Below are 24070 nucleotides of genomic sequence, written 5' to 3' on the forward strand. Positions count from 1 at the left end.
AAGAGATATGAGGAAAACCAGGAGAATATTCCAAAGGGAAGTTTGTGTTAAGGGAAATATTTGAAGCTCCTGTTTACAGGTGATAGAGTTAGAAGGGTAGTTGTTCAGTGTTTTCAGTTTATGCGGCTGTTGAAGTATACACACACACACATACACATATACACACATACACACACACATACATACGTACACATATACACACGCATATAAAGGAAATACTGAGATATTTTACATTTTCATACTGAATATTTGAGATCCTGTGTGATTTTTATCCTTTCAGCACATCTCAGTGTGGACGAGCCACACTTCAGGGGCTCGTATCCACATGTGGCTAGTGGCTGCCATCTTGGGTCGTGTGGTTTGCTTGTCCTGTCTCACCTTTCAGATCGCGGCTTAATCATTTCTCAGGGAGCCTTTCTCTCACTCCCCAGGGCTGTCCGTTTCCTTGCATCCTCAGTCTGTTTATGGAGTCATATACCTTTAGAGCATTTATCGCACTTGTAAATTAATCTTCAGTTACTGAGATTGTTGTCTCTTCCACTAGATGCAGGCCTGAGTGTTTCCTGTTGTATTTCCAAGCCGACACACAACTGGTGCTCCAGAAACAGTATTTGGAATGAATTGTCCTAATCGCTAGTGTCAGGCCACTTGGCTAGAGTCACACATTTGATTTTAGAATCAGACACTAAACTCCTTCTAATTCATTTTGCTGGGATGAGAGTATATAAAAATATCACGAACATGAGAAGTGGTTTTAATTGTAAGTTGTTTACTTGTAATGGTGTTTTGCTAGATAATAGTTCTGTGAGCTTTCAAGTATTTTTAACTAGTAGGAAACTTTTAAACTATAAGCATATTTTTAAGTTGATTTAACAGACTTAATGGTAAAAGAGGTTTAATAATTCAGATTTTTAAATTTAAATTCCCTGCTCACGTTCATCCTGAAAATTTTAAGACTGGCTTAAATTATTATAAAATTAAGTTATTTAAAATGAAATTTTATAAGAATGGGATTTTTAGATTGAAAATACTGGTCTTTTTTCTTTTGAAAGGATGCTTATTTTGAGTTTGATGAGATGATTAAACCACGTGATCCACATTATTTAGTTATTTGAAAGCCAGATTATAGACAAGCCTAGGTTGTGTTGAGTGTAAGAGAGGAATTAAACATTGTCCATTACATAGGTAAGTTCACACTTTTGTGTGTATTATGCAAGTAGAAAGAATGAGACCCGATTAAGGAGTTGGGTAAGATTTCGTTGTGTATCTCATGTCTGAGCTGTGTCTCCAAGTGATGCTAGGCGTTTATCAAGAAGAGAGGGAGGGGCCTTTCAGTCAAAGGAACAGCACAGACACAGATACAGGAGACACTTTGTAATATTTCCTCTAAGTGATGAGAAGCCAACAGTTCAACCTGTGGCTGCAGTGCAGTGTGTGTGGGGTAGGGGGCAGAGCCAGGGAGTGAGTCTGGAAGTGGGGACATCCAGGTAGAACCGTAAGGAGCCCCACATGGCCCTCTAAGGGGCGTGGACCTGTGCTGAGCAGCCCTGCGGGAAGCGGTGGAGGGAGGGGAGAGCCAGAAGGCGTGAGCACCGAGGCGCAGGTGCCGCAGAAGGAGCGGTGGCGCGGGGCCGGCCCTGTGTGGAGCCCCGTGTGGAGAGGAGGGTGCAGGCTCTACACTGACCCTCGTGCCCCCAGCCCCTCCACCAAGGGGACAGGAAGTTGAGGACGGCATCATGCTGCGAAACTCTTCTTTAGATATCGATGACCATAGTGTGTCTGTACTTTAGTGAATTTTAATGGGAACTTACTGCGGAATAAGTCTGTTAATTACCAAAGGACAGGATACGTTTTACAAAATAAAAAAATATTACCGTACGTGTTTTATTAGTGAATTAGGCTTTTACTTATGTATTTTAGAGACCGTTTTCAGATTTGCCAGAACTTACGGAATAAAGTAGAAGTCTAAATAGGATAGTTTGTAAAAGCATAACTCTGTATACAGCGAACCAACACTGTAACCAGGAACAGGCGGCCTGGATAAGATGCCTGTGCTTTGAAACCATCCATCTCTCTTCTTTTGTTGTGTAGGGAGATCATGGGGGCCAAAAAACACTTCATTCTGCTCTCTTTTCCAACCCTGTAACATAGTTCTGCCAAAATGTATTAGGAAAATCTCCCTACTCTTTAGTGATTGCAAGAGCATAGGGTAAGGGCACCGGTGTCTTCCTGACAAGCTTTGCCACTGTTAGCTGCAGCAAGGTGCCCGCAGTGGAGACTGCACAAGCCCTTCCATGTCCACTGGCCCCTGGCTTCTTTTGGAAAGAGCGGGGGGAGTGAAGCCTTTTCTCTCTTGTTTGACCTTTGGGATTCTCATCCTTATTGTATGTCCTTTGTGGGCATCGCAAGGTTGGTGTTGTGATGGCTTTTTCACTATATTCACCTTTTAAGCCTTAAGTAAGGTTTCAGTGTGGCAAAAAAAAAGGTTAATGTTTTGAAAAAATGTACACTGCATCACTGATAATAAAACAATATATTTGATCAGTGTTAAACTTCATAAATCTGATATTTCAGTCCAACTTTATAATATTTTATCCTTATAATTAATTTGATAACTTCACTATTTCAAGAAGCTAGACTCTGTTAATCTGTTTAGATCTGGTCTTTTGCTTCATGAGGTAAAATGCCATCTGTTTCCCGTATAGATTCGAGTTCTGTGAGCCTGCATTTGTGGTTGGTAATTGTCTGCAGATAGCGTCAGACAGCCACCAGTATGACCGGGTCTACTGCGGGGCTGGAGTCCAGAAGGACCACGAACACTACATGAAGATACTGCTGAAAGTCGGGGGCATCCTTGTCATGCCTGTGGAAGACCAGGTAGCTTCCACTGTCCTTTCACTTGACGTAGGAGACGCACTTAGCGTAAGACGGGAAGCGTTACCTCAGTGAGAGGTACACTGTAAGTGTTAAGGAAGAAATAACTACTCTTCACAGATCTGTCTATAGAGGAGAACATTGAAACGGGCTCTTGACTATTAACCAAGGCAGGTGCGGAAAAGACCCGTTAACTAGGGTTAGGAGAGCCGCGCTGAGCTGCTCCCTGGGCCGGGTGAGGGGAGCGAGTGCCACTGAATGTGGTAACTGCTTCTAGCTGAACATGTGAAAAGGAAATCCTGTTTGCGGTTTGGTTTGAACTGCTCAACTCCATTCCAGAAACGAGTAAATTTTTGGATCTTCTCTTAGTATACGTAGGCGCATTTGAAAGTATTTTTCACCTATTGTCTGCCTTTGGTTTGGAATTATTAGGTATAATAAGTGTATGAAATACTGATTTATTCAGAAAATGGGTGGCTCTTTTACTTTGAAATTTTATAAATATACATTGCAAAAAATATCTTTTATATTCATATTAACCTACATCTGAGATGTTTAAAACACCTTGTGCTTTGTAAGTAGAAGATCGATTGTCCAAGATGACTGGGACATAGTGTGGTCGTTTTGGAGTTTGTATATCTGAGGGTCCCCTAAGTTTACGCATGTGATTTGCAGGTCAGAGGATTCACCATCACCATGTACTGTGTTTGTCAGTTATTAGAAAGAATATAAAGCATTCATTAAAACACATTCTTGGAAAAATGTTACTTGAATGCTTCCGGAGTGTTGAGACTCCCAGATTAATCGTCTTTTTCTGTTTTCCTTTAAAGAGACGTTTTTAAACATATAAAATATGGCTTCCCATTGGTATTTTATTGAATATTAATTATATACTATTGTACTAATGTAAAATGTAATAGGCTGATTGCTATAATATAAATTGAAGATGCTAATTCATCTTCCTTCAGTCATGTACTGAGCTAATATTTTTTCTCTAGAACTGATGGTGGGTATTTGCTGACTGGGTAAAACTTCTAATCCCCTTGTGACTAGTTACATATATCTGTGAAATGTCAAGTTGGGATTAGAATTAGAATCTGTATTTTATAACCACCATGGAAGATCATGAAGTTGATTCGTTGGTACAGTAATGAAAACGTCTTTTTACTAATACAACACTTTAACCAAACAACTGAACCTGTGTGAGACGTGTGTTTTGGGGGCCAGTGGCAGGTGTGGGTTAGAAGAGTACCCCTAGAAGCCCTCAGACCCCAGATACAACCTGCAAAGTCATGCCTTTTGCGCTCAAGTGTCTGTCTTGAACAGCAAGTATTTGTGATTCCTCCTGTATCATTTTATGGTAAATATTTAAACGAAAGTAATTTGCTTGCATTCAGATGCAAGTGATTATATAGCAATCACTGCTGTTATTCTGTTAAAACAAAATTGTGACTGTAAGGTGATCACACTTCCAAGATAAAGCCGTTCTATTTCTTTTCTCCCTCTAAATAGTTAACACAAATTATGCGAACTGGACAAAACACTTGGGAAAGTAAAAACATCCTTGCTGTGTCATTTGCCCCACTGGTGCAGCCGAGCAAGAATGACAGTGGCAAACCGGACTCTGTGGGCCTCCGTAAGTAACCCCCGGGTCTTTCTGCCTGGACCGTGGCTTATGTTGCTCAGCAGCTGTGCTCGGGATTAATGGACTGTGTTAATTATGAAGAGTTAAGTAAATCATGCAGTAATACATTCCATGGATTTGCTTTTTTCAGTGAAGCTCCTACCTTGCGCCAGACCCTGTTAGCTGCCTTCATGGAGGCATGAAAAGAAGGGGCAGGTCAATGAAGAGATGAGTTTGTTACTTACAGTTGTGAAATGATTAATTACGGTAAATTTGTTGGCACCATTTTCCGTACAGAGGGACAGCAGACACAAAAGCCTTTCTTTAGGCTGAAAAGAGCTTGCTCGTTCCAAGACCAGCAGTAACTTTCAGGGTCGCTGAAGCTCCTCGGCTGGGCTGCAGAGGACAGCTGATGGAGACTTTCCTTGTCCTCAAGGAGAGAGTCAGTGTTGATGGGGGTGGAGTTGTTTGAAGGTAGGAAAATGGTGGAGGAAAAAGAGGGCTCTAAAGTTTTACCCTGAGCCCCTCACTGAGTGATGGTACCATTTATTGCTGTTTAGGACTGAGGGGTGAATAGCTTGGAAATCGGTGTAGGAAGATCAGAGACTTTTATTTTGGCTGGGCTTGAGTTTCCCATTAGGTAGGCATGTGGGTGTCACCCTGCTGCACGAGCTAGGAGGATGGGTGAGGAGGCGCTGGGACTGGGCCTGTGATCCACCAGCTCAGAGCTGGACCACGAGCAGAGGCAGGGCCGAGAAGTGGGGGGACAGCAGTGTGCGGTGTGCAAGACCGGACTTTGGAGAAGGCGGGAGCGCTGAGCTCCCTGAGGGCTGCCGAGACCCTGAGGAAGAGCGGTGAGCGCGGCCGTGGTTGGCCCAGCGTGTATCATGGCTTTGGAGACCAATAAGTAAAGTTCTTTGCCAAAAATGAGCTTTAGAACTTTACCATAGTAGACTTCTTGGTTTAATTTGCTTTCTAAATGAATTTATTTCATAGGAACCTGGGAGAGATTTCATTTTATTTTCAGGGTTATTTTACCCTCTTGCAACCCATGTGGTTTTGTGGTCTTTTGGGGTGTTTTTTTTTAATTGAATTTTATTTATTTACTTTTGGCTGCGTTGGGTCTTCGTTGCTGCGCGCGGGCTTTCTCGAGTTGTGTTGAGCGGGGACTACTCTTCCATGCGGTGTGCGGGCTTCTCATTGCGGTGGCTTCTCTTTGTTGCAGAGCACGGGCTCTAGGCGCGTGGGCGTTAGTAGTTGTAGCATGTGGGCTTAGTAGTTGTGGCATGCAGGCTCTAGAGCACAGGCTCAGTAGTTGCAGGCACGGGCTTAGTTGTTCCGCGGCATGTGGGATCTTCCCGAACCAGGGCTTGAACCCATGACCCCTGCATTGGCAGGAGGATTCTTAACCACTGTGCCACCAGGGAAGCCCTGGGGTGGTTTTGAGAATTAAATGAAGTAGTGTTTATAAAGTGCTTAGCAGGTAATAATGGCTTAGTAAAGAATAGTGTTGGGATTTGGGGAAGGTCAGTAAATTACACCTGTTTCCCCTGCTCAAGTTCTTAACAGTGGAGAGGTGGACTTGGGGACTAGGTAGCTAGGAATTGAAATGGAATACGATGTGTGGAGAATAAGAACACGTTCGCTTTTCTGTTAAAATAAGTTAAAATAGGTTTCTGTGTAGAGAACATTATTTCATTAATTATAGGGAATAAAAATGTGAAAGAATGTTAGCACAAAAAAACCCTAAAAAATACACGTGCAAATCCTTTGCCGAACGTATTTTGTAGCTATGAAATTGCTCATGTCAGCAGTTACTAAAATGTATTTATAACTTTTCCTCGGGTTCATCACAAATTTTTATTCAACTTAAAGTCATATTTCTTTTTCTTTCTTTGGTATAAGACATTATAAAAATAAATTTCACAGCAGGCCCTTTAGAAGGGGTGAAGGAAAAACTCTACACCAACTAAAGGAAAACTCTGTTTCCTTTATACACCACCTGCCGAATCCTCCTGTCGTCCAGACCTGTGGGGTCTCCTCCTTGAGCAATCCTGCAGTCCTCTGCGGACCCCAGCGAGCTAGACTGTGGTCTGGTGCAGTTGTGGTGCTCGCCGGTGCTAGCACAGACCCCGCAGGCTGCAGGCTCTGTCCTCCTCCAGCTTCTCACAGGCTGCTTGTGAATCAGGCCCCCATGACCCCTCCTAGAGTTCGATAATTTGCTGGAGCGGCTCCCAGAATGCAGGAGAACAGATTACTCATTAGATTAACTGGGGAACAGCCGGATGGGAGTGATGCCCAGGGCGGGGTGTGTGGGCGGATGCGGACGTCCACGCCCTCTCTGCGCGCACCACCCTCCCAGCACCTCCAGTTGTTCACCAGCCCAGAAGCTCCCCGAGCCCTTTCCATTAGGGCCTTCTATGGAGGTTCGATTGATTAAATCATCGACTCTCGGTGATTAACTCAACCTCTAGCCCCTTTCCTGTCTCTGGAGGGGTAGCCTGAAAGTTCCATTTCTCCAATCCCATGGTTGGTGTGCCCGACAGCCAGCCAAGCACCTTGAAGGGCTTAGTGAAAGTCACCCCGTAACATCAAGTCACGTGTGGTTGAAGGGAGCCTCTCATGAACACTAAAAAGCACTGCTTTTCACTTTGATGCTCTCATCACTTAGGAAATTCCACGTGTTTTAGGAGCTCTGTGTCAGGAAGGGGAAGCCAAATGTACATTTCTTATAAATCTCAGTATCACAGAGGTCAGGAGATTTCATGAACTGTTGAACTGCACCACACTGAGCCATATGAAGTTGCGGTTTTGTAGGTTAAAAATGGGGTTTGACCTAAATCCAGTGCCCTTTTCAGTCTTACTTAACAAATAAAAATGAAAGTGCTGACTGCTAGGTTCCTATAAAATCTACATAGAGACCACCTTTTGGGAAACAAATAGAGCTGACGTGTGTGTCAGAGATAACCTTCATTGTAGTTTTGGCCTGAAAGCTTCAATTCACAGTAAAATTTTATAGCAGTCAGGACTAGTGTTGTCTGTCTGGTCCATTGAATCCTTCTCGTGACTAGAAGCATTAGGAACAAGGAGGTTGCAGTACAGAAAAATACTGGGATTTTTGAATAAGTAGGGCTGAGAATTGTCTAAAAGTGTTCGTATTATCAGAAAAACGTTTAAATGAGGCTCTTGTGGGTGCTACTTCAGGACCTGTGAGTGTTAGAAGCGACTGAATGGAGCCAGGTCTGAATCCTTTTCCAGTCCGGGTCCGTCGGTGCTTCTGCAGTCGGGCTGTCCCGGCGGTCGTCGTGGTGATCGTGTCCCTGGAGGAGCAGGCAGTGCTGGCAGAGGAGGAGGACAGTGGACGTGTTGGGAGAGCGCCCGGGGTGTGGGCGGGTCACACCCACAGGGACGCCCGAGAAGTCTAAGTACTCCTTCTCTTCATTGTAGCTTCTGAAGCTCTGTCCCCGCTTGTTCTCTACCCCGCTTCCTGCAGTGGTCCCTTGACCTCCGGCCTCCCTCCCGCTGGCGCGCCCCGCGGGGGCCGTCCTGGCCTTTGGGGCTGATGACCCCATGACTCCCGTCTGCAGCCGGGCCTTGCCCCCAGCCCGGCGCTGGAGCGACTGCCGCGGCTGGAAAGGGCCAGCACGTCGCGTGGCCTCTGGGCCCCGAGCACCTTGCCGGCCCCTCCCCGCTTGCCTCGCCCGGCACTGACTGGCTGCCCCATGTGAAAGGCCCACGGGGTGGCGGCAGCGCCCAGACCTCCATTTAGGACACACAGCGCGAGCAAAGCAAATCTTTATCTTCTCCTCCCCGAACTGTGCTTTCTCTTGGTCACGTGGGTAATCAGCGTTACATCTGCCTCGCCGCTCGGGCCAAAGACTCTGCGCCCAGTCCCCGTCCGTCCTGTCTTCACAGCAGAACTCAGGCTTGTCCCCTCTCTCCGCCCCAGCGTGGTCCTGTCTCATGCCGGCCCCTGGCACGCCCGCTCCTTCCCTTGCCAGCCGCCACCCCACAGAGGGGCCGGGCCGTGCTCTTCCATTTTGGGTTTCAGTAGAGAGTCTGAAGAAAAGGTTTTGTAGCAGGCCAGGAAGTATGTGCTAAGGGATCTTGGAATTGGTCTAAAATACCTCCTGCCTGGAGTTTTATGAAAGACCACATCTCCCGCTGCACGATGTGCCCAGCTTGTGACTGGGCAGAGCCCCGGGCACTAGGGCAGGAGGGAAGCACCCAGGACAGGATGTGTACCCTCAGGCCCTTTGTGGGGGGGGGGTGAGGAAGGGCCCCAGGCCTCTTTCCTACCCCCCGCCCCCAAGGGCTCACAGCTGAGGGCAAAGAGCGGCCACATACACATTCGGATAAGTGACATGATCACAGGAAGGTTGGGAAGGAGGTAGCTAAGAACAAGTACCAAAAGTAAGGGGAGAAGTGATGAAGGCTTTCTTGTGCTGTTGAACTGAGGAGGGCTGTGTTTTGTTTTGTTAGGTATTTGAGAAGAATCCTTGATAAGGGTTTTATTCCCACAGGGGTGGAAACTAGGAAGAACGGATTTCAGGTGGGGACCTGAGAATTTTCTTTGTCTGGGTGCAATGCACTGGAGGAGGCCACCAAGAGGGGCGTGTGGCGCTAGGTCTTAACACCTGCGCGCCGGTGGGAAGCAGGAGTGAAGCAGACAGGGCCTGTTCCGACTCTCCCCGTGCGCTAGATAGAAGCGAGCGTCAGCAGCTTAGGTCTGTGGTGTTTCGGGGCTGCTAAAGTGTGCGCCGTGATTTCTGGGGGCCCTTTACCTGTGAACCAGTTCTGCCTGTTGATTTACAGAAAGATGGAAACTGCGTGTGCATGCGTGTAACAGTCTAGAGCTCAGACTGAGGCAGCTGTTCAAACAGTGCCTTCATTTGAGGTTTTGAAACAGGTCCTTCACATACTTTTCAACATCAGAAAGTACAGAAGATGTGTAGGGTAAAAGCTCTTCTCTTCTTGTCCCCTAACTGCTTAATTCACGTGCGCTCCAGCCGTTGTAAGTTATTTATCCTCCCCGAGAGGGTTTATGCTCATACCTGGGGATGCGCACATGTCCGTACACACAGACTCCGGTGCCGTCCGCTGTCCTCAGTACTGCAGTGGTCTGGCACATAGTAGGCGCACTTCCTAAAATCTGTGTTAGATGAACGTCAGTTTTTTGTGTCCTGTCTCCTAATATTCACTAAGAAGTGAACAGTATGTAACGTTTTACTTTTTATGTTTTCCGTGTGTTTTTAGCCCCCTGTGCTGTCAGGAATCTGCAGGACTTGGCTCGTATTTACATTCGACGCACACTTAGAAATTTCATCAATGATGAGATGCAGGCCAAGGGCGTTCCTCAGAGGGCTCCGCCCAAAAGGAAAAGGAAGAGGGTCAAGCAGAGGATTAACACTTACGTCTTTGTGGGGAATCAGCTCATCCCTCAGCCTCTGGACAGCGAGGAGGAGGAGAAGATGGAAGAGGATAACGCGGGGGAGGAGACGGGCCGCGGCGCCGCCCGCGAGCAGGAGACGCCGCCCCAGAACTTGCTGAGGGAGAAGATCATGAGGCTCCCCCTGCCCGAGGCTCTAAAAGCGTACTTGACGTACTTTAGGGAGAAGTAACTTAGAGCAAGAAGGAAGAACGCCTACTGATAACTCCTTTAGTCTTGAAAATGTAGCATTGTTAGACGTTAAAAGAGAATTCTTTCTTTCATCAGAGTGAATTTTTAGTGGAAAAAGTATAACTTGTTTCTGTCTTGGTAATAAAAATGATGTATTCTGTGATTAAAAAGAATCCCTTTTATAAAATATATTTTTCTTTAAATCTTGTTAAAATTGCTGTTTTAACTTGGAGCGACTTCAAGAGTGGAATGTAACAGTAGTCAAGACTGGGTCCTTCAGACCCTCATCTGGTTCGTTACAGACTAGTAGTGGTGAGGGTTAGATTTAATCTTCCATAAGGGGAAATAATCAGGAAGCATATATGTAGTCTGATTCCAATTGCAGCCATTTGCATTTCCTCCATGAAACCTTTATCTAACAAGGAAATCAGAAGCTTTGTGTGTTGCAGTCACTATTGCTGAGTTGCTGTAGGTCTGTTCCGGGCAATGTATGAGTGCAATAACGATGCAGATACGGAGTAACGTAGCTTTAAAAAGCCTCCTTTCAGGGAGTTCAACAGCACTGCTACTCTTGCTCTTAAATCTGTTGCCAAGACATGGGGAAAACATCTGCTTCTCTCATAGAGATTTTAGGAGCATGTCAAGTGAATATTAAAGTAAAACGTATATACTTAATACAACTCTTAGTTTGGGTGGACCCTTTACATTTTCAGTATTTAAAAATGATGAGGTTATCTTACTCTGAAGTTTTAGAAGATAGTATATTTAGGACGGTTTTCCCTGTAGTCCACTGTATAAAGTATTTGCTTTAAGAGAGTCTGTTGTTCTACGCGACTGTTGATGGCTCATCGGTGAATCGGCCTGAGTGGGCTGGTCACAGGTGCACTTTAGCAAAGGAAACTCCTGGTTCATTGGCAGGTTCATCCTTGACAAGCAGGGCTGCGCCAGCCTGCATTTGCTTTGAAATTCATCTTTGTAGCATAGGAAGTAGTCACAGAAATTATATGTAGGTGACCTTTTCTTTGAAAATTCGGAATCATAGTGTAATCTTTGGGACCTACACCGGGCTCATTTAATTTCTTCCCATGTTTTTATTTTGTTCTTGTTTCTTGTGGTAAAGTAACAGTGATTTTCATTTTTTTGATTAATATCCCATACTACTGTATTCATTATTTGAATGTCAGTAGTGAAACAGGTGGTAAATGCCGTTATTAGTGTTTCTTTTCTTCCTACTAGGGCATGAAGAGTCATGCCTTGTTTAAGAAAGTATACAGTGTAGCATATTTACTATTTAGTGTTCCGTGGATTATATATTTTTTAGAAGGGAAAATTTGAGAGTATCACTTATCACCACCAGCATCACTGTTACAACTGTTGAACAAGTATGCTTGAGGAAACGCAATCGATGTGTAGTGGAAGGATTATTATGTCTCTGCAAAGATTCAACCGTTAGATGAATGGTTTAAAAAAAATCTCAGCTCTGGTAATTCCACACATGTAAAAACAACTGTTTGAAATAGTCTAAGCATGAATCATCCCAGGTAAATCAGGATATTTTAGTAATGTGAAAGATAATTTCGTGGAAGCTGTTCGTTTTTTACCATTGACTGGGCTTGGGGGTATCTCCACAATTTTTCTTAGGCGATTACTAAGCTGTTATTGTTAAGAAATGCCCCATTCATTTCTAGCAAGGAAAAAAAAATAGTTTCATGCTATTGTCACGTTAGAAATGTTCCTTTTATTTTGAAATCAGTGTCCATTTTAGAAGTTTAATTTGGGGCTCCTGGTGCCCACATATTTTTTATCTAGCCGCCCCCCCACCAGCTTTGTTGTTTTCGGGGCAAGTGTTCAGATAACGTCAACACGACGTTTTCTTAAATCGTGGTGTTAACTATTCATGAGGGACGTTTTTGTTAAGGATATATTTGAAGATGGAGTTTTTCATAGCAGCTTTTATTCTGTTGGCTTTGGCAAAATGTACAGTAGGTTTTCATAATCATTGCCTATTTTTTGTCATTGAAATGTATCTTTTGTGTTTTTAAATGCATTTATTTCACAGTTGTGACTTTACTATTGACTTCAAATAAGGAAGTAGAAATAAAGAATGAAATTTTAAGCAAAAGCCCTTTTATCTATTAATGGGAATATATTAGAATGATTAAGAATATTTTGGGTGTTTATTTTTTAATGAATCATGTTATATTTGAGTGTGGATAATTGTGCTTTATAGGTGGAGAGGTAGCAAATAAAGATGAAGTAATTCACAATGATGAGCAGTGTATTCATGGGAATTTACAGTGGGGTAATTATTTGTTTTGCGGAGAGAAAGTAGGCCTAGGGAGGGAGCACGACGACTTCCCCCCTCAGTCAGATTGCTGCTTGGAGATGGCTTGAAATAGCACCCAGGATCTGATAGAGCCCGAGAAACTGCCGGCAACACCATTAACTACCAGGAACATCGTTTAAATCTGTACTGCTTATTGGTCCATATATCTGGTTCTAGTACTAATAAAGAAAAATGTCATTAAGATAGCACACATAGTAGTTAAAATACAAAATGTGGAAGTGTTGGTTTCCAGCTGTTTGAGAGGACAAAAGTGAAGCAAAACCTGTTAATTTATGGGAAAACTTGGAAAATTATTTTAAATAGTTGCATATAATTAAGCATCGTTCTCCAGTGGCCTGCCTTTTTTCTCTTTCTAAATTTAGAAAATGTCAGTACACCTATGGATATATGCTGAATTATGGTATAGAATTGTCTGTATTTGGACATCTCATTTCCTTTTGACTGTTGCCACCGCTGAAGGGTGTAGGGTTTTAAAAAATTTATTTTTATGGGGCTTCCCTGGTGGCGCAGTGGTTGAGAGTCCGCCTGCCGATGCAGGGCACACGGGTTCGTGCCCTGGTCCGGGAAGATCCCACATGCCGCGGAGCGGCTGGGCCCCTGAGCCATGGCCGCTGAGCCTGCGCGTCCAGAGCCTGTGCTCCGCAACGGGAGAGGCCACAACAGTGAGAGGCCCGCGTACCGCAAAAAAACAAAACAACAACAACAAAAAATGTATTTTTATGAACTATTCAAGTAGATACGAAGGATATTTATAAGATGCTTGGAAAGTCCAAGGAATGAGTGTTCATGTCCGTACATGTGAGTACGAACCATGAGGCTTGACTGACAGCACTACCGTTCCTGTGTGTGCCCCTCTTCCCCGCTCATCCTAGCCCCCCCTCTCAGGGTGCCCGTTTGTGACGGTCACACCTGGCTTTTTGCCGCGGTTTTACACATACGCTCGTATCTCCAGGCGGTATGAGTGGAATCACCCCTGTTCATTCCTGTGCACCTAGTTTTCACTGCACGTTGTCTTTCTGAGGCTGGTCCCTGTTGTCTGTGGTGATGCTAGATTCCCACATTCCCACTTTTTTGTTCATTATTTCTTCTTAACTCTTGGATCATCTCAATTTTCTTTTGCCTAAAGTACATCTTTTAAAATTTCTTTTGGTGAAAGACCCTGTGGTCTTAGTTTTGTCTGTCTGAAAAAAATTTATCTTCGTTCTTGAAAAATATGACTAATATAATTTTAGGATGACAGTATTTTTCTCTAAAACAATGGAGTTCTCTACATTCTGGCTTTCATTGTAGCTGTTGAGAAGTTCACTGATAGCCATTTCTCTGAAGGTTATCTTTTATCTCTGTTTTTACAGTTTTGTCCTGACATTGTTAATACTCTTGTCTTGGCATTGTTGATTTTCTGTAGTTTCATGTAATGTGCTAGGTGTTCATTTTTATCTTTAATCCTACCTGGTATTTGTTTTATAGGTGTGTGGACTGGCCTCTTTGATCAGCTCTGGAAATTCTTGGCCATTTTCTTTTCTTACAGACATTGCCTCAACTTTTTGCCTCTCAGCATTGGATTCTAAATAATTCACTCAAATATATCTTCCAACCACTAATTGTCTTCACTTGCTTTAAGTCTGCTGTTAAACCCTTACACTGAGTTTTAATGTCTGTTAAATTTTCTAGTTCTTAAAAAATTTTTTTTTAAATAATTTCCTGCTCTTTATTAATACGTTCAATTCGGTAAGCACACTGAACCTGTTTTCTATTCCATATCTGATTCCAGTATCTGAACTCTGTGGCGGGCTTCTGCTCAGGATGTCTCTGAGGGCTAGCTGTGACGACCCCGTTTCTCTTGTGCTTTGCGGGCTTTGACTGAGCTTGTGGAACTCTATCTGTGAGGGTTTATTGGAGGCCAACTGGTCTTTGCCAGAAGCACTGCTGGCTCACGGCCTCTTTAAACTAAGTCCTGGGTTTAAGGGTTTCTCACCTCTCAGGGAGAGGGGCCTGAACATCCACGGGAAAGCTAACCTGGGGACGTTACATCTTTGGGGAGGTTTTACTCCCTCCTCATAGCAAGTTTTGAAATAGGCAGTTTTCTCTGCGTTCTCTGGGGGAAGGAGGGGACAAGGTGGATTATTTCTAGTTCTCCTTAATGAACTTTATGCGGACGTGGAGATTCCAATGAAGCCCTCCCCAGTTAGGAAAGGGCTTTTCCCCTTCTTCCTGTAAGCTTGCTGCCCCAAATCTGAAGTTAATGTCGCTAAGTTAAGCGAATACTCCAGCTGAATGAGACTCCGGCGTTCACGTACCTTGCTGGCTTCCCTTTTCACTTCGTTTTTGGACCCTTGTCTATGTCTTACTAACTTGCTCACTCAGCACACTGATGCCTTTAAAAAAAAAAAGTTTCTAATGCTTTATCTAGCGCACACAGTTTTCTGCTGGAGTTTCCTAAGGCCTGCGAGGAAAGGTCCCACAGCCACGATGCGGCTGGCATTCATGTGCTCCTCTTGCAGTTCTTAGCCTTATACTCATGGAAGGTAACAGTAGGGTGTTTTTTTTCCATTGACTGTCAGGTTTTTAAAAGTAGAAAGTTTTTAGTCTTTCCTTCCAGAAAAATGCCCTACGAATACAATGTAATATTTATTATATTGAATATTTTGAACTGAAAACGACACACAAACCCGCATGTCTTGTCCAAGTTCTCCAAATTGCAAACATCACCAAGAGCATCGGAATCGTTAGCGGTGGGCCTGAAAGGACGAAGCTGGCTTTTTCGTTTATTGATATAGACAATAAGAGACACACGAACGATGTCAAGCATAGTTCAAGTTTATTTTAAAATCATTCTTGTTCATGGAGATTGAGTTTTTTCTTCTGATTTTTGTATTAAAAAAACCCCAAACCCCACATATTTAAAAGTTGGAACATTCTGCCAATAGAGGGCAGTGTTCACCTACAGTAGAATGTAAAGGAACGAAGAATTGCTGAGAGAAGGAGAATGAATCTGTTTCTTCTTTATACTCATAAGGTTGATAAAATTTGACAAAACGTTCTCCGCTCACTACCTCTGTCTCGCAGCGTGGTCATCTGGAGTTGCTGCCTAAATTAACCATCCAAGTTTCACTTTGTTTTTCTGTTTTGCATTTTTTAAAGTCCTATTTTAGGGATGAGATTTGTTTGAAAGTTTCAGTCTTTAAAGATAAAACCAAAACCTTAAATACCTGCTTACAGAGTGCCCAAAAAGTACACGTTGAACTGCAAGACATACTTGTGGCAGAAGTCTTGTTTCCAGCGGTGTCGCCGGGAGAGGGCCGCCCGCCCCCGGGCACCTAGAGGGTGAGAGGCGGGTCTGCAGCCGCCGGGGCGGCGGGTCCTGGAGGCTCATCGGTGCCACTTCACGTGCTCACACGCGTGACCGTGGGTGCGTCTGCTCCAGGGCCGGGCGTGGGCGCTAAACAGTGTTCAAGGAAGAAACCAGAAGCAGCTGGTGGGAATCTCTTATTAGTGCAGCGCTTTGGGTTTCAGGAGTGGAATAATACTGTTCGGAGTAGGGAGTATGTGCCCCCGGGTCAGCCAATTATTACTGCGCTCGCCCTTCAGGGTTTGGAAGTGTTACCGGATAAAAAGAAGAAAAGCTGTCCTGCGTGGATGCAATAAATAATGAACCAACGTGAGCTGCCGAAGCCCGGCCGGGGGCTGAGAGGCTGGGCTCACGGAAACAGTGGAGCGACGCGCCAAGAGGAGGTGCCTTGCCGGGCGGCTTTGGCGCTGACGGGCCCTCTTCCCCGCGGCGCACCCCGCCCCGCCTCCTGGCCCAGCCCCGCGCTCCTCCCCGCCCCCGCGCTCCCCCCCGCCCCCGCGGCGTGCGCCCCCGCCCCGCCGCGCCTCTGTCCCCCCAGGTCCCGCCCCCGCTCGGGTCGTCGGAGCAGGGTCCTCACTTTTCCGCAACCCCAGGCTTCGGCGCTTAGACTGGAAAGCGCGAGCCCTGAAGCGGTGAAAGGAACGGGTCTCCTAGCATCTTCCAGAACTTACCACAGAGAATTCCCATCTTCATTCCTTGGGTAATTTGCCTCCATAGAGTCCCAGTTTAACCCCTTTATCGTCGCCCCCCACCCCCAAATCTTCCCTACTCTGAATTGGGTGAAGCAGCCGCCCACGCCGCGTGCCCCCGCTCCCGGCTGGGCCTCCCCGTGCCCTGCGGTGGGCGTTGCTCCCGGGTACCCAGAGCAGCCGGGAGCGCGGGGCGGGGGCCCGGGCAGGCAGGCAGGTCGGCGCCCGGGAGACCACGCCGGAGTGGGCGGGCAGATGGGCCTGGGTGCTCACCCGCCGTCCTCGCCTTCTGTGTGGGGAGAGAAACCGCATCACTGAGCTGCCCTTCGGGTCGCACAGTGTGTGGCGTGCGCACCCTTCTCATCGTGGTGCTCAGGCTTTACGCCCCAAGAGGAGAAGTGCCTCTAGGACGAGGCGGTTGGAAGGGCCCAGCGTCCCCGGTAAAGTGTCTGCCGGTCGTGGCGGGTGCGCGCGGGAGAGAGCCGCCTGCCCCGTTCGGGTGCATCCCTGGGCGGGTGAGTCTCACTCTCCCCGAGTGAGACTCCGGGGATTTTGAGCAAGAGGTAGGACGAGCAGCGCCGGGTCACTTTTCGTCATAATCGTGAAATGAGGATCTAGCTGGGTAATGAGAGTTCAAGCTGGTGGTGGTCGTTGCACATAAGCCCACTTATATTCGGCCCAGAGTAATTTTTGTTAAGCATCTTAATTTTATGTGCTCGTGAATACGAAAAACAGCCTTACTGGAAAAACCCACAAGACGCATTCTTGAGCCCGGGGCCGCTTCTCGTGTGGTGGCCAGAGGGCAGGGCGAGCGGGGCCTTTGGCCTTGAACCTTGCCTGTGTCGTGTTGCGGCGTCAGTTTCTGCAGAAGCCCCAGCGCCAGGCACAGGGCGGCCTGTCCGCCGCCCGTCAGGTGCCAAGGTCGGCGGTCGGCCCGTGCCGGACACCCTCTCCTGGAGGCCCTGAGCGGAAGGGAGAGGGCGTTGTCCTTGCAGCTGTGTAGAGCCTTCCTCGGCTGGAGAATGATGCCCAGTGGCTGGACCCTCAGGACCCCAGCCGGGCCCCCTGCGAGTTCCCAGCTTCCTGGGGTCTCGGTTTCTCAGTCTGTAAAATGGGGATGCTAGCGGTTTTCGCCTCCTGGCGTTATTCTCAGGTGACGTGAGCTCGTGCGCGTTACACGCTTAGGAGAGGATCTGGTTCTGCCCAGCTGTATGGAAGGGTTTGCAGTGACTACTGTTTACGGCTCAGGGCATGAACTTTGGACTCATATACCCACAGGAAGCTGGCTGGCAGGGTCCTCTGAGGGGAGCGGGGGGGGGGGCGCGAAAGACGACCTGCCCTTAGTAGAGTGATGGGCAGCGACTGACCTGCAGCTGGAGTCCTGGGGAGCGGGGACAGCCGGGGCCAGCCAGCTCCTGAGTGGGTGCTGCCCTCAGGGCTTGGGGCCCATTGATAATGAGCTGGCTGTAGTTTTCAAGAAAATATGGAAGTCAAAAGTGAAATTCCCTGATTTTTATTTTTTTTTAATTTTTTTGGCCAAGCGACGCGTCTTGCAGGTATGTTAGTTCCCCAACCAGGGATGGAACCTGGGCGCTAGGCAGTGAAAGCGTGGAGCCCTAACCACTGGACTGCCAGGAAGTTCCCTCCCTGACTTTTATTTTTATTTATTTATTCAAAAAAACATTTGTTTATTTATTTGGCTGCGCCAGGTCTTAATTGCGGCATGCGGCATCTTCGTTTCTGCATGTGGGATCTAGTTCCCTGACCAGGGATCAAACCTGGGTCCCCTGCACTGAGAGCACAGAGTCTTACCCACTGGACCACCAGGGAAGTCCCCCTGACTTTTCAATATTAGCAGCTAATTACAGTTTTTCAAAGTGAAAGGCTCGACCACGTGTATTTGCAGGTTGCTTTCAGCCCAGAACCTTCAGTTTTTGACCCCTATTGGAGACAGGGTATGAAAGCCGAGAGAAGTATATGCAAAGTCTGTTCAGATTGGTCCTCTGCTTCTTTGGGGCCAAAAATCCTTGACATAGGATTACATTTTCATGCAAGCAATATCATGAAGGACCACAACTAACTGCTTAAGATGAAAATTCTGAAAAAGAAAAAGCAGATCTGCCTTTGAAAGCAAAAGAAAAAAGAGATAAATTGTTCTTCATCAAAATCAACAACTTTTGCACTTCAAAGGACACCATCAAAAAAGTAATAAGACAGAATGGGAGAAAAATTTCAAATCATATATGAGAACCCTTTTACCTCAACAATTTAAAAACACACATAACCCAGTCAAAATTGAGCAAAGTATTTGAAGAGCTATTTTTTAAAAGAAGGTACACAAATGGCGAATAAAACCCATCTGGAGATGCTCAGCATCATTAGTAATTAATGAAATGCAAATCCAGAATGAGCTACAACTTTAACTCTTGAGAATGACAAAATAAAAATGTCAGACGATAACGTGTCAGCAAGGATGTGGAGAAACACTGCTGATGGAATTGTGAAGCAGAGTCCGTTGGAGGACAGCTTGGCAATTCCTCAAAACCTTAAACGTAGAATTACCGTATGACCCAGCAATTCTGGTCCAAGAAAAATGAAAACATGATACTGATTCTTCCAATCCAAGAACATGGTATATCTCTCCATCTGTTGGTGTCATCTTTGATTTCTTTCGTCAATGTTTTCTTTAAAAAAATTAATTTATTAATTTTTGGCTGCGTTGGGTCTTTGTTGCTGTGCGCGGGCTTTCTCTAGTTGTGGCGAGCGGGGGCTACTCTTTGTTGCGGTCCGCGGGCTTCTCATTGCGGTGGCTTCTCTTGTTGCAGAGCACGGGCTCTAGGCGCTCGGGCTTCTCACTGTGGTGGCTTCTCTTGTTGTGGAGCACGGGCTCTAGGTGTGCGGGCTTCAGTAGTTGTGGCATGTGGGCTCAGTAGTTGTGGCTCGCGGGCTCTAGAGCGCAGGCTCAGTAGCTGTGGTACACGGGCTTAGTTGCTCCGCGGCATATGAGATCTCTCCGGACCAGGGCTCTAACTCGTGTCCCCTGCGTTGGCAGGCGGATTCTTAACCACTGCACCACCACGGAAGTCCCTTTAGCAGTATTTTTAAGTGGAGAATTGATCTATAAATAATTCCTGCCTACAGAGAATTTTCCAGTCTCTTTCCCTCTCTCCTTCCTCCAAATATTCATGGAGTGCCTATTTTATACTAATAGCTAAAAAAAAAAAAAAAAAAAAGCTATATTTTGCTTCTTGGTCCTTCCCTCTGGCTCTTATACCAAAAATGGGAACATAGATAATAAAGAAAAAAAACCACAACCCCCCAAATATATAGAGTGCAAATTCTGAGATGTCCTATGTAGGAAACTGTGCAGGGATGGAACATTGCCAGCAGGGGTGGGTGTGGGGAGAGCTTACTTAGAAGCATCAGGGCTGGCCTGCCTGAGAAGGGGGTTGAAACCTACAGAATGAGGAGACAGCCATTCAAAGAACTTCCAAGCAGAGGAGTGAAGTCTAAGGCTGAGTAGATTTTGGCTCTTAGAGAAGCTGAAAGAAGGGCAGTGGGGCTTCGTGGCTGGAAGGAGAGTGTCTCAAGACATCGAGTAGAGGAAGTGAGTAGAGGAGAACCTCCTTCAGCCAAGCCTGGGCAGGCGAGCAGCCCCTGGGCCTCTGTCCCTGGGAGCCAGGGCTTGGTGCTGGCAGGGTGCACCCAAAACCCGAACGTCTGCTCTCGTGGCCATCACCATCACGTGGCCATCACCATCACGTGGCCATCACCATCACGTGGCCATCATGTGGCCATCACGAGGACCATCTTCTGTGGTCCCAGAAGATGCTTCCCCTCATCTCCTGCCCTAATGCCTCAAAACAAAAGGGGATGTTACCTCTCCAAAGGCTGCCGGGATTTATGGGAGATACTGGTGCTAACCCTGGAGCAGAGAGGCGATTTGAGCTGTAGGAACATGTAGGTAAGAGAGAACACAAATACGCTACCTTGTCACATCCCTCCATTCACAATAGCATGACAGCTATTCTCATTCATGCATAATCAATTTCCCAATCTCATTGATCATCCGTTTCCTTGATTCTCTTCATGAACCCATCCCTGGACTGGACATACTCATAAGTTAGCAAGGGATTTGCATCTTCCTCTTGAATTCACACACTCTACGTTTGTATATTTGTATGTCTAGACATAATGTGTGTGAAGTGTGATAACAGACTCTTTACGCTGGTAACTGTATAAACTTGGAATGCTTAATTAAAAATAGATTTACTTTTGTAAAAATATTTAATAAGGTTTAATTACATTTTTATAAGTAAAGATTTAATTTTAATACATTTGATTTAAAATTTGATAGATTATGATTTGCATTTAACTAGTTTAGATTAATATATTTTTAATTTTTCCAGCTTTATTGAGTATAATTGACAAAATTGTATATATTTAAAATGTACAATGTGATGATTTGATCTGTGAATACATTATAAAATGATTATCACAACCAAGTTAAATAACACATCATCACCTCACATAGTTACTCTTTTGTTTTGTTTTTGTGAGAATGCTTTAACTGTACTCGCTCAGCAAATTTCACATCGACAGTACTATAGTCACCATGGTGTACATTAGATCCTCAGAACCTCTTTTAACTGAAAGTTTGTACATTTTGACCAACAGCTCCCCATTTCCCCCACTCCCAAGGCTCTGGCAACTACCGTTTATTCTCTGATTCTGTGAGTTCAACTTTAGTTTAATTTTAGGGTTCCACATATAAGTGATACCACACAGTGTTTATCTTTCTCTATTGGGCTTATTTCACTTAGCACGAAGCCCTCCAGGTCATCCACGTTGCCAGTATCTTGGCTATTGTGAACAGTGCTGCAGTGGACCTGGGAGTGCAGGTAATCTCTTTGAGATACTGATTTTTTTTTTTTTTGCGGTACGCGGGCCTCTCACTGTTGTGGCCTCTCCTGTTGCGGAGCACAGGCTCTGGACGCGCAGGCTCAACGGCCATGGCTCACGGGCCCAGCCGCTCCGTGGCATGTGGGATCCTCCCGGACCGGGGCATGAACCTGTGTCCCCTGCATCGGCAGGCGGATTCCCAACCACTGCGCCACCAGGGAAGCCCCCTGAGATCCTGATTTTGTTTCCTTTGGAGATATACACAGAAGTGGGATGGCTGGTTCATACGGTAGTTCTATTTTTTATTTTTCTGAGGAACCTCCATACTGTTTTCCATAGTGACTGCACCAGTTTACATTCCACCAACAGTGCACACGGGTTCTCTTTTTCCCACATCCTTGCCAACGTTTGTCATCTCTTGTCTGTTTGTTAACAGCCATCCCATCCGAACAAGCGTGGTGATATCTTATTGTGGTTTTGAATTACATTTTCCTAATGACTAGTGATGTTGAGCATCTTTTCATCTCTCCGTTGGCCATTTGTATATCTTCTTTGGAAAAATATCTATTCAGGTCCTTTGCCCATTTTAAAATTAGATTATTTGGGGATTTTGTTATTGAGTTATATGAGTTCTTTATATATTTTGGGTATTAGCCAGGTATCAGATATATGATTTGCAGATATTTTCTCCCATTCTGTAGGTTGCTTTTTCATTTTGTGGATGATTTCCTTTGCTATGTAGAATTTTTCTAGTTTGATGTAGTCCTGTGTTTGCTTTTGTTGCCTTTGCTTTTGGGATCAAATCCAAAAAATCGCCAAGACCAATCTTAAGGAGCTTTTCCCCTGTGTTTTCTTCTAGGAGATTTAGGTCGCAGTTCTTACATTTAAATCTTTAATGTATGTTGAGTTAATTTTTGTGAGTGGTATAAATTAGTGATCCAATTTTATTCTTTTGTGGGTGGCTGTCCAGTTTTCCCAACACCATTAATTGAAGAGGTTATCTTTTCCCCATTGTGCATTCTTAGTGCCTTTGGCAAATATTAATTGACCGTATATGTGTGGGTTTAATAGTGGACTCTCTATTCAGTTCCATTGGTCTATGTGTCTTTTTAACGCCAGTATCATATTGTTTTGATTACTATAGCTTTGTAATGTAGCTTGTACTCAGAAAGTGTGATTTCTCCAGCTATGTTCTTCTTTCTGAGGATTGCTTTGTCTATTTTGGGGTATTTTGTGGTTCCATATGAATTTTAGGAGTTATAAATGTTTTTCTGTTCTCATGAAAAATGCCGTTGTGTTTTAATAAAGATTGCGTTGCGCCTGTGTATCGCTTTGGATAGTATGGATATTTTAACAATACTAATTCTTCCAATCTGTGAACATGGGATATCTTTTCATTTGTTCGTGTCTTCAGTTTTTTTCATCATCATCTTATAGTTTTCAGCACACAGATTTTTTTACCTCCCTGGTTACATTTATTCCTAAGTATGTTATTGTTTTTGATGCAATTGTCAATGGGATTGATTTCCTAATTTCTCTTTCAGTTAGTTTGATGGAGTCTTTAGGGTTTTCTAAATCTAAGATTGTCATTTGCAAACAGAAACAATTTTACTTCTGCCTTTCTGATTTGGATGCCTTTTATTTTTTTTTCTTACCTAATTGCTCCGGCTAGGACTTCGAGTATTATGTTGATTAGAAATGGTAACAGTGGGAACTCTTGTCTTGTTCCTGATCTTAGAGGAAAAGCTTTCAGCTTTCACCACCAAGTCTGATATTAATCGTGGGCTTGCTATATATGGCTTTTATTATGTTGAGATATGTTCTTTCTAAACCCTCTTTGTTGAGAGTTTTTATCATGAAAAAATGTTGAATTTTGTCAAATGCTTTTTCTGCATCTATTGAGATAATAATTTGATTTTTATCTTTCATTCCCTTAATGTGGTGTATCACATTTATTGATTTGTGTATGTTGAACCGTTCTTGCATCCAAGGGATAAATCCCACTTGATTGTGGTGTACGATCCTTTCAATGTGCTGTTGAATTCAGTTTGCTGGTATTTTGTTGTGGATTTTTGCATGTATTTTTTGTCAGGGATATTGACCTGTGATTGTCTCTTCTCATACTATTCTTGTTATTGAGAGTAATGCTGGCCTTGTAAAATGAGTTTGGAAGTTTTCCTTCAGCTTAAAATTTTTGGAAGAGTTTGAGAAGGATTGAGGTTAATTTGTCTTTAAATGTTTGATGGTATTCACCATTGAAACCATCTGGTCCTGGACTTTTCTTTTTTGGGTGTTTTTGATCACTGACTCAATCTTCTTACTAGTTACAGATCTTCAGATTTTCCTTTTTTTTTGATCCAGTCTTGGTAGGTTGTACTTTTCTAGAAATTTATCCATTTCTTCTAGGTTATCCAGTGTGTTAGCATATAATTTTTCATAGTAGCCACTTATGAACCTTTGTATTTTTGTGCTATCAGTTGTTATGTCTCCTCTTTAATTTCTGATTTTAATTGAGTCTTCTTTTTTTCTTAGTCTACTTACAGATTTGTCAATTTTACCTGTCTGAAATCTAGCTCCTCCTTTCATTGATCTTTTTTACCATTTTTCTAGTCTCCATATCATTTATTTCTGCTCTGATTTTTGTTATTTCCTTCCTTCTGCTAAC

General features: G+C 44.6%; 1 protein-coding gene across 6 annotated transcripts in view; it reads left to right on the plus strand.

The window, feature by feature from the left end:
* PCMTD1 (protein-L-isoaspartate (D-aspartate) O-methyltransferase domain containing 1) overlaps positions 1-12388 on the plus strand; it is a 60603-nt gene extending 48215 nt beyond the window's left edge. For 5 of the 6 annotated variants that reach the window (XM_067712349.1, XM_067712358.1, XM_067712348.1 and 2 more), the window contains 3 exons: positions 2706-2877; positions 4387-4510; positions 9755-12388. In XM_067712349.1, the coding sequence (XP_067568450.1) occupies positions 2824-2877; positions 4387-4510; positions 9755-10119 (543 nt within the window). In that variant the 5' untranslated portion in view covers positions 2706-2823 and the 3' untranslated portion in view covers positions 10120-12388. Of the gene's footprint in view, positions 1-2705; positions 2960-4386; positions 4511-9754 lie in introns of those variants that run through there. The other variant, XM_067712351.1, reaches the window with a different exon arrangement.
* Positions 12389-24070: the final 11682 nt, after the last annotated feature.

Source organism: Pseudorca crassidens, chromosome 17 (genome assembly GCF_039906515.1).
Source record: "Pseudorca crassidens isolate mPseCra1 chromosome 17, mPseCra1.hap1, whole genome shotgun sequence".
NCBI classification, from domain to species: domain Eukaryota; kingdom Metazoa; phylum Chordata; class Mammalia; order Artiodactyla; family Delphinidae; genus Pseudorca; species Pseudorca crassidens.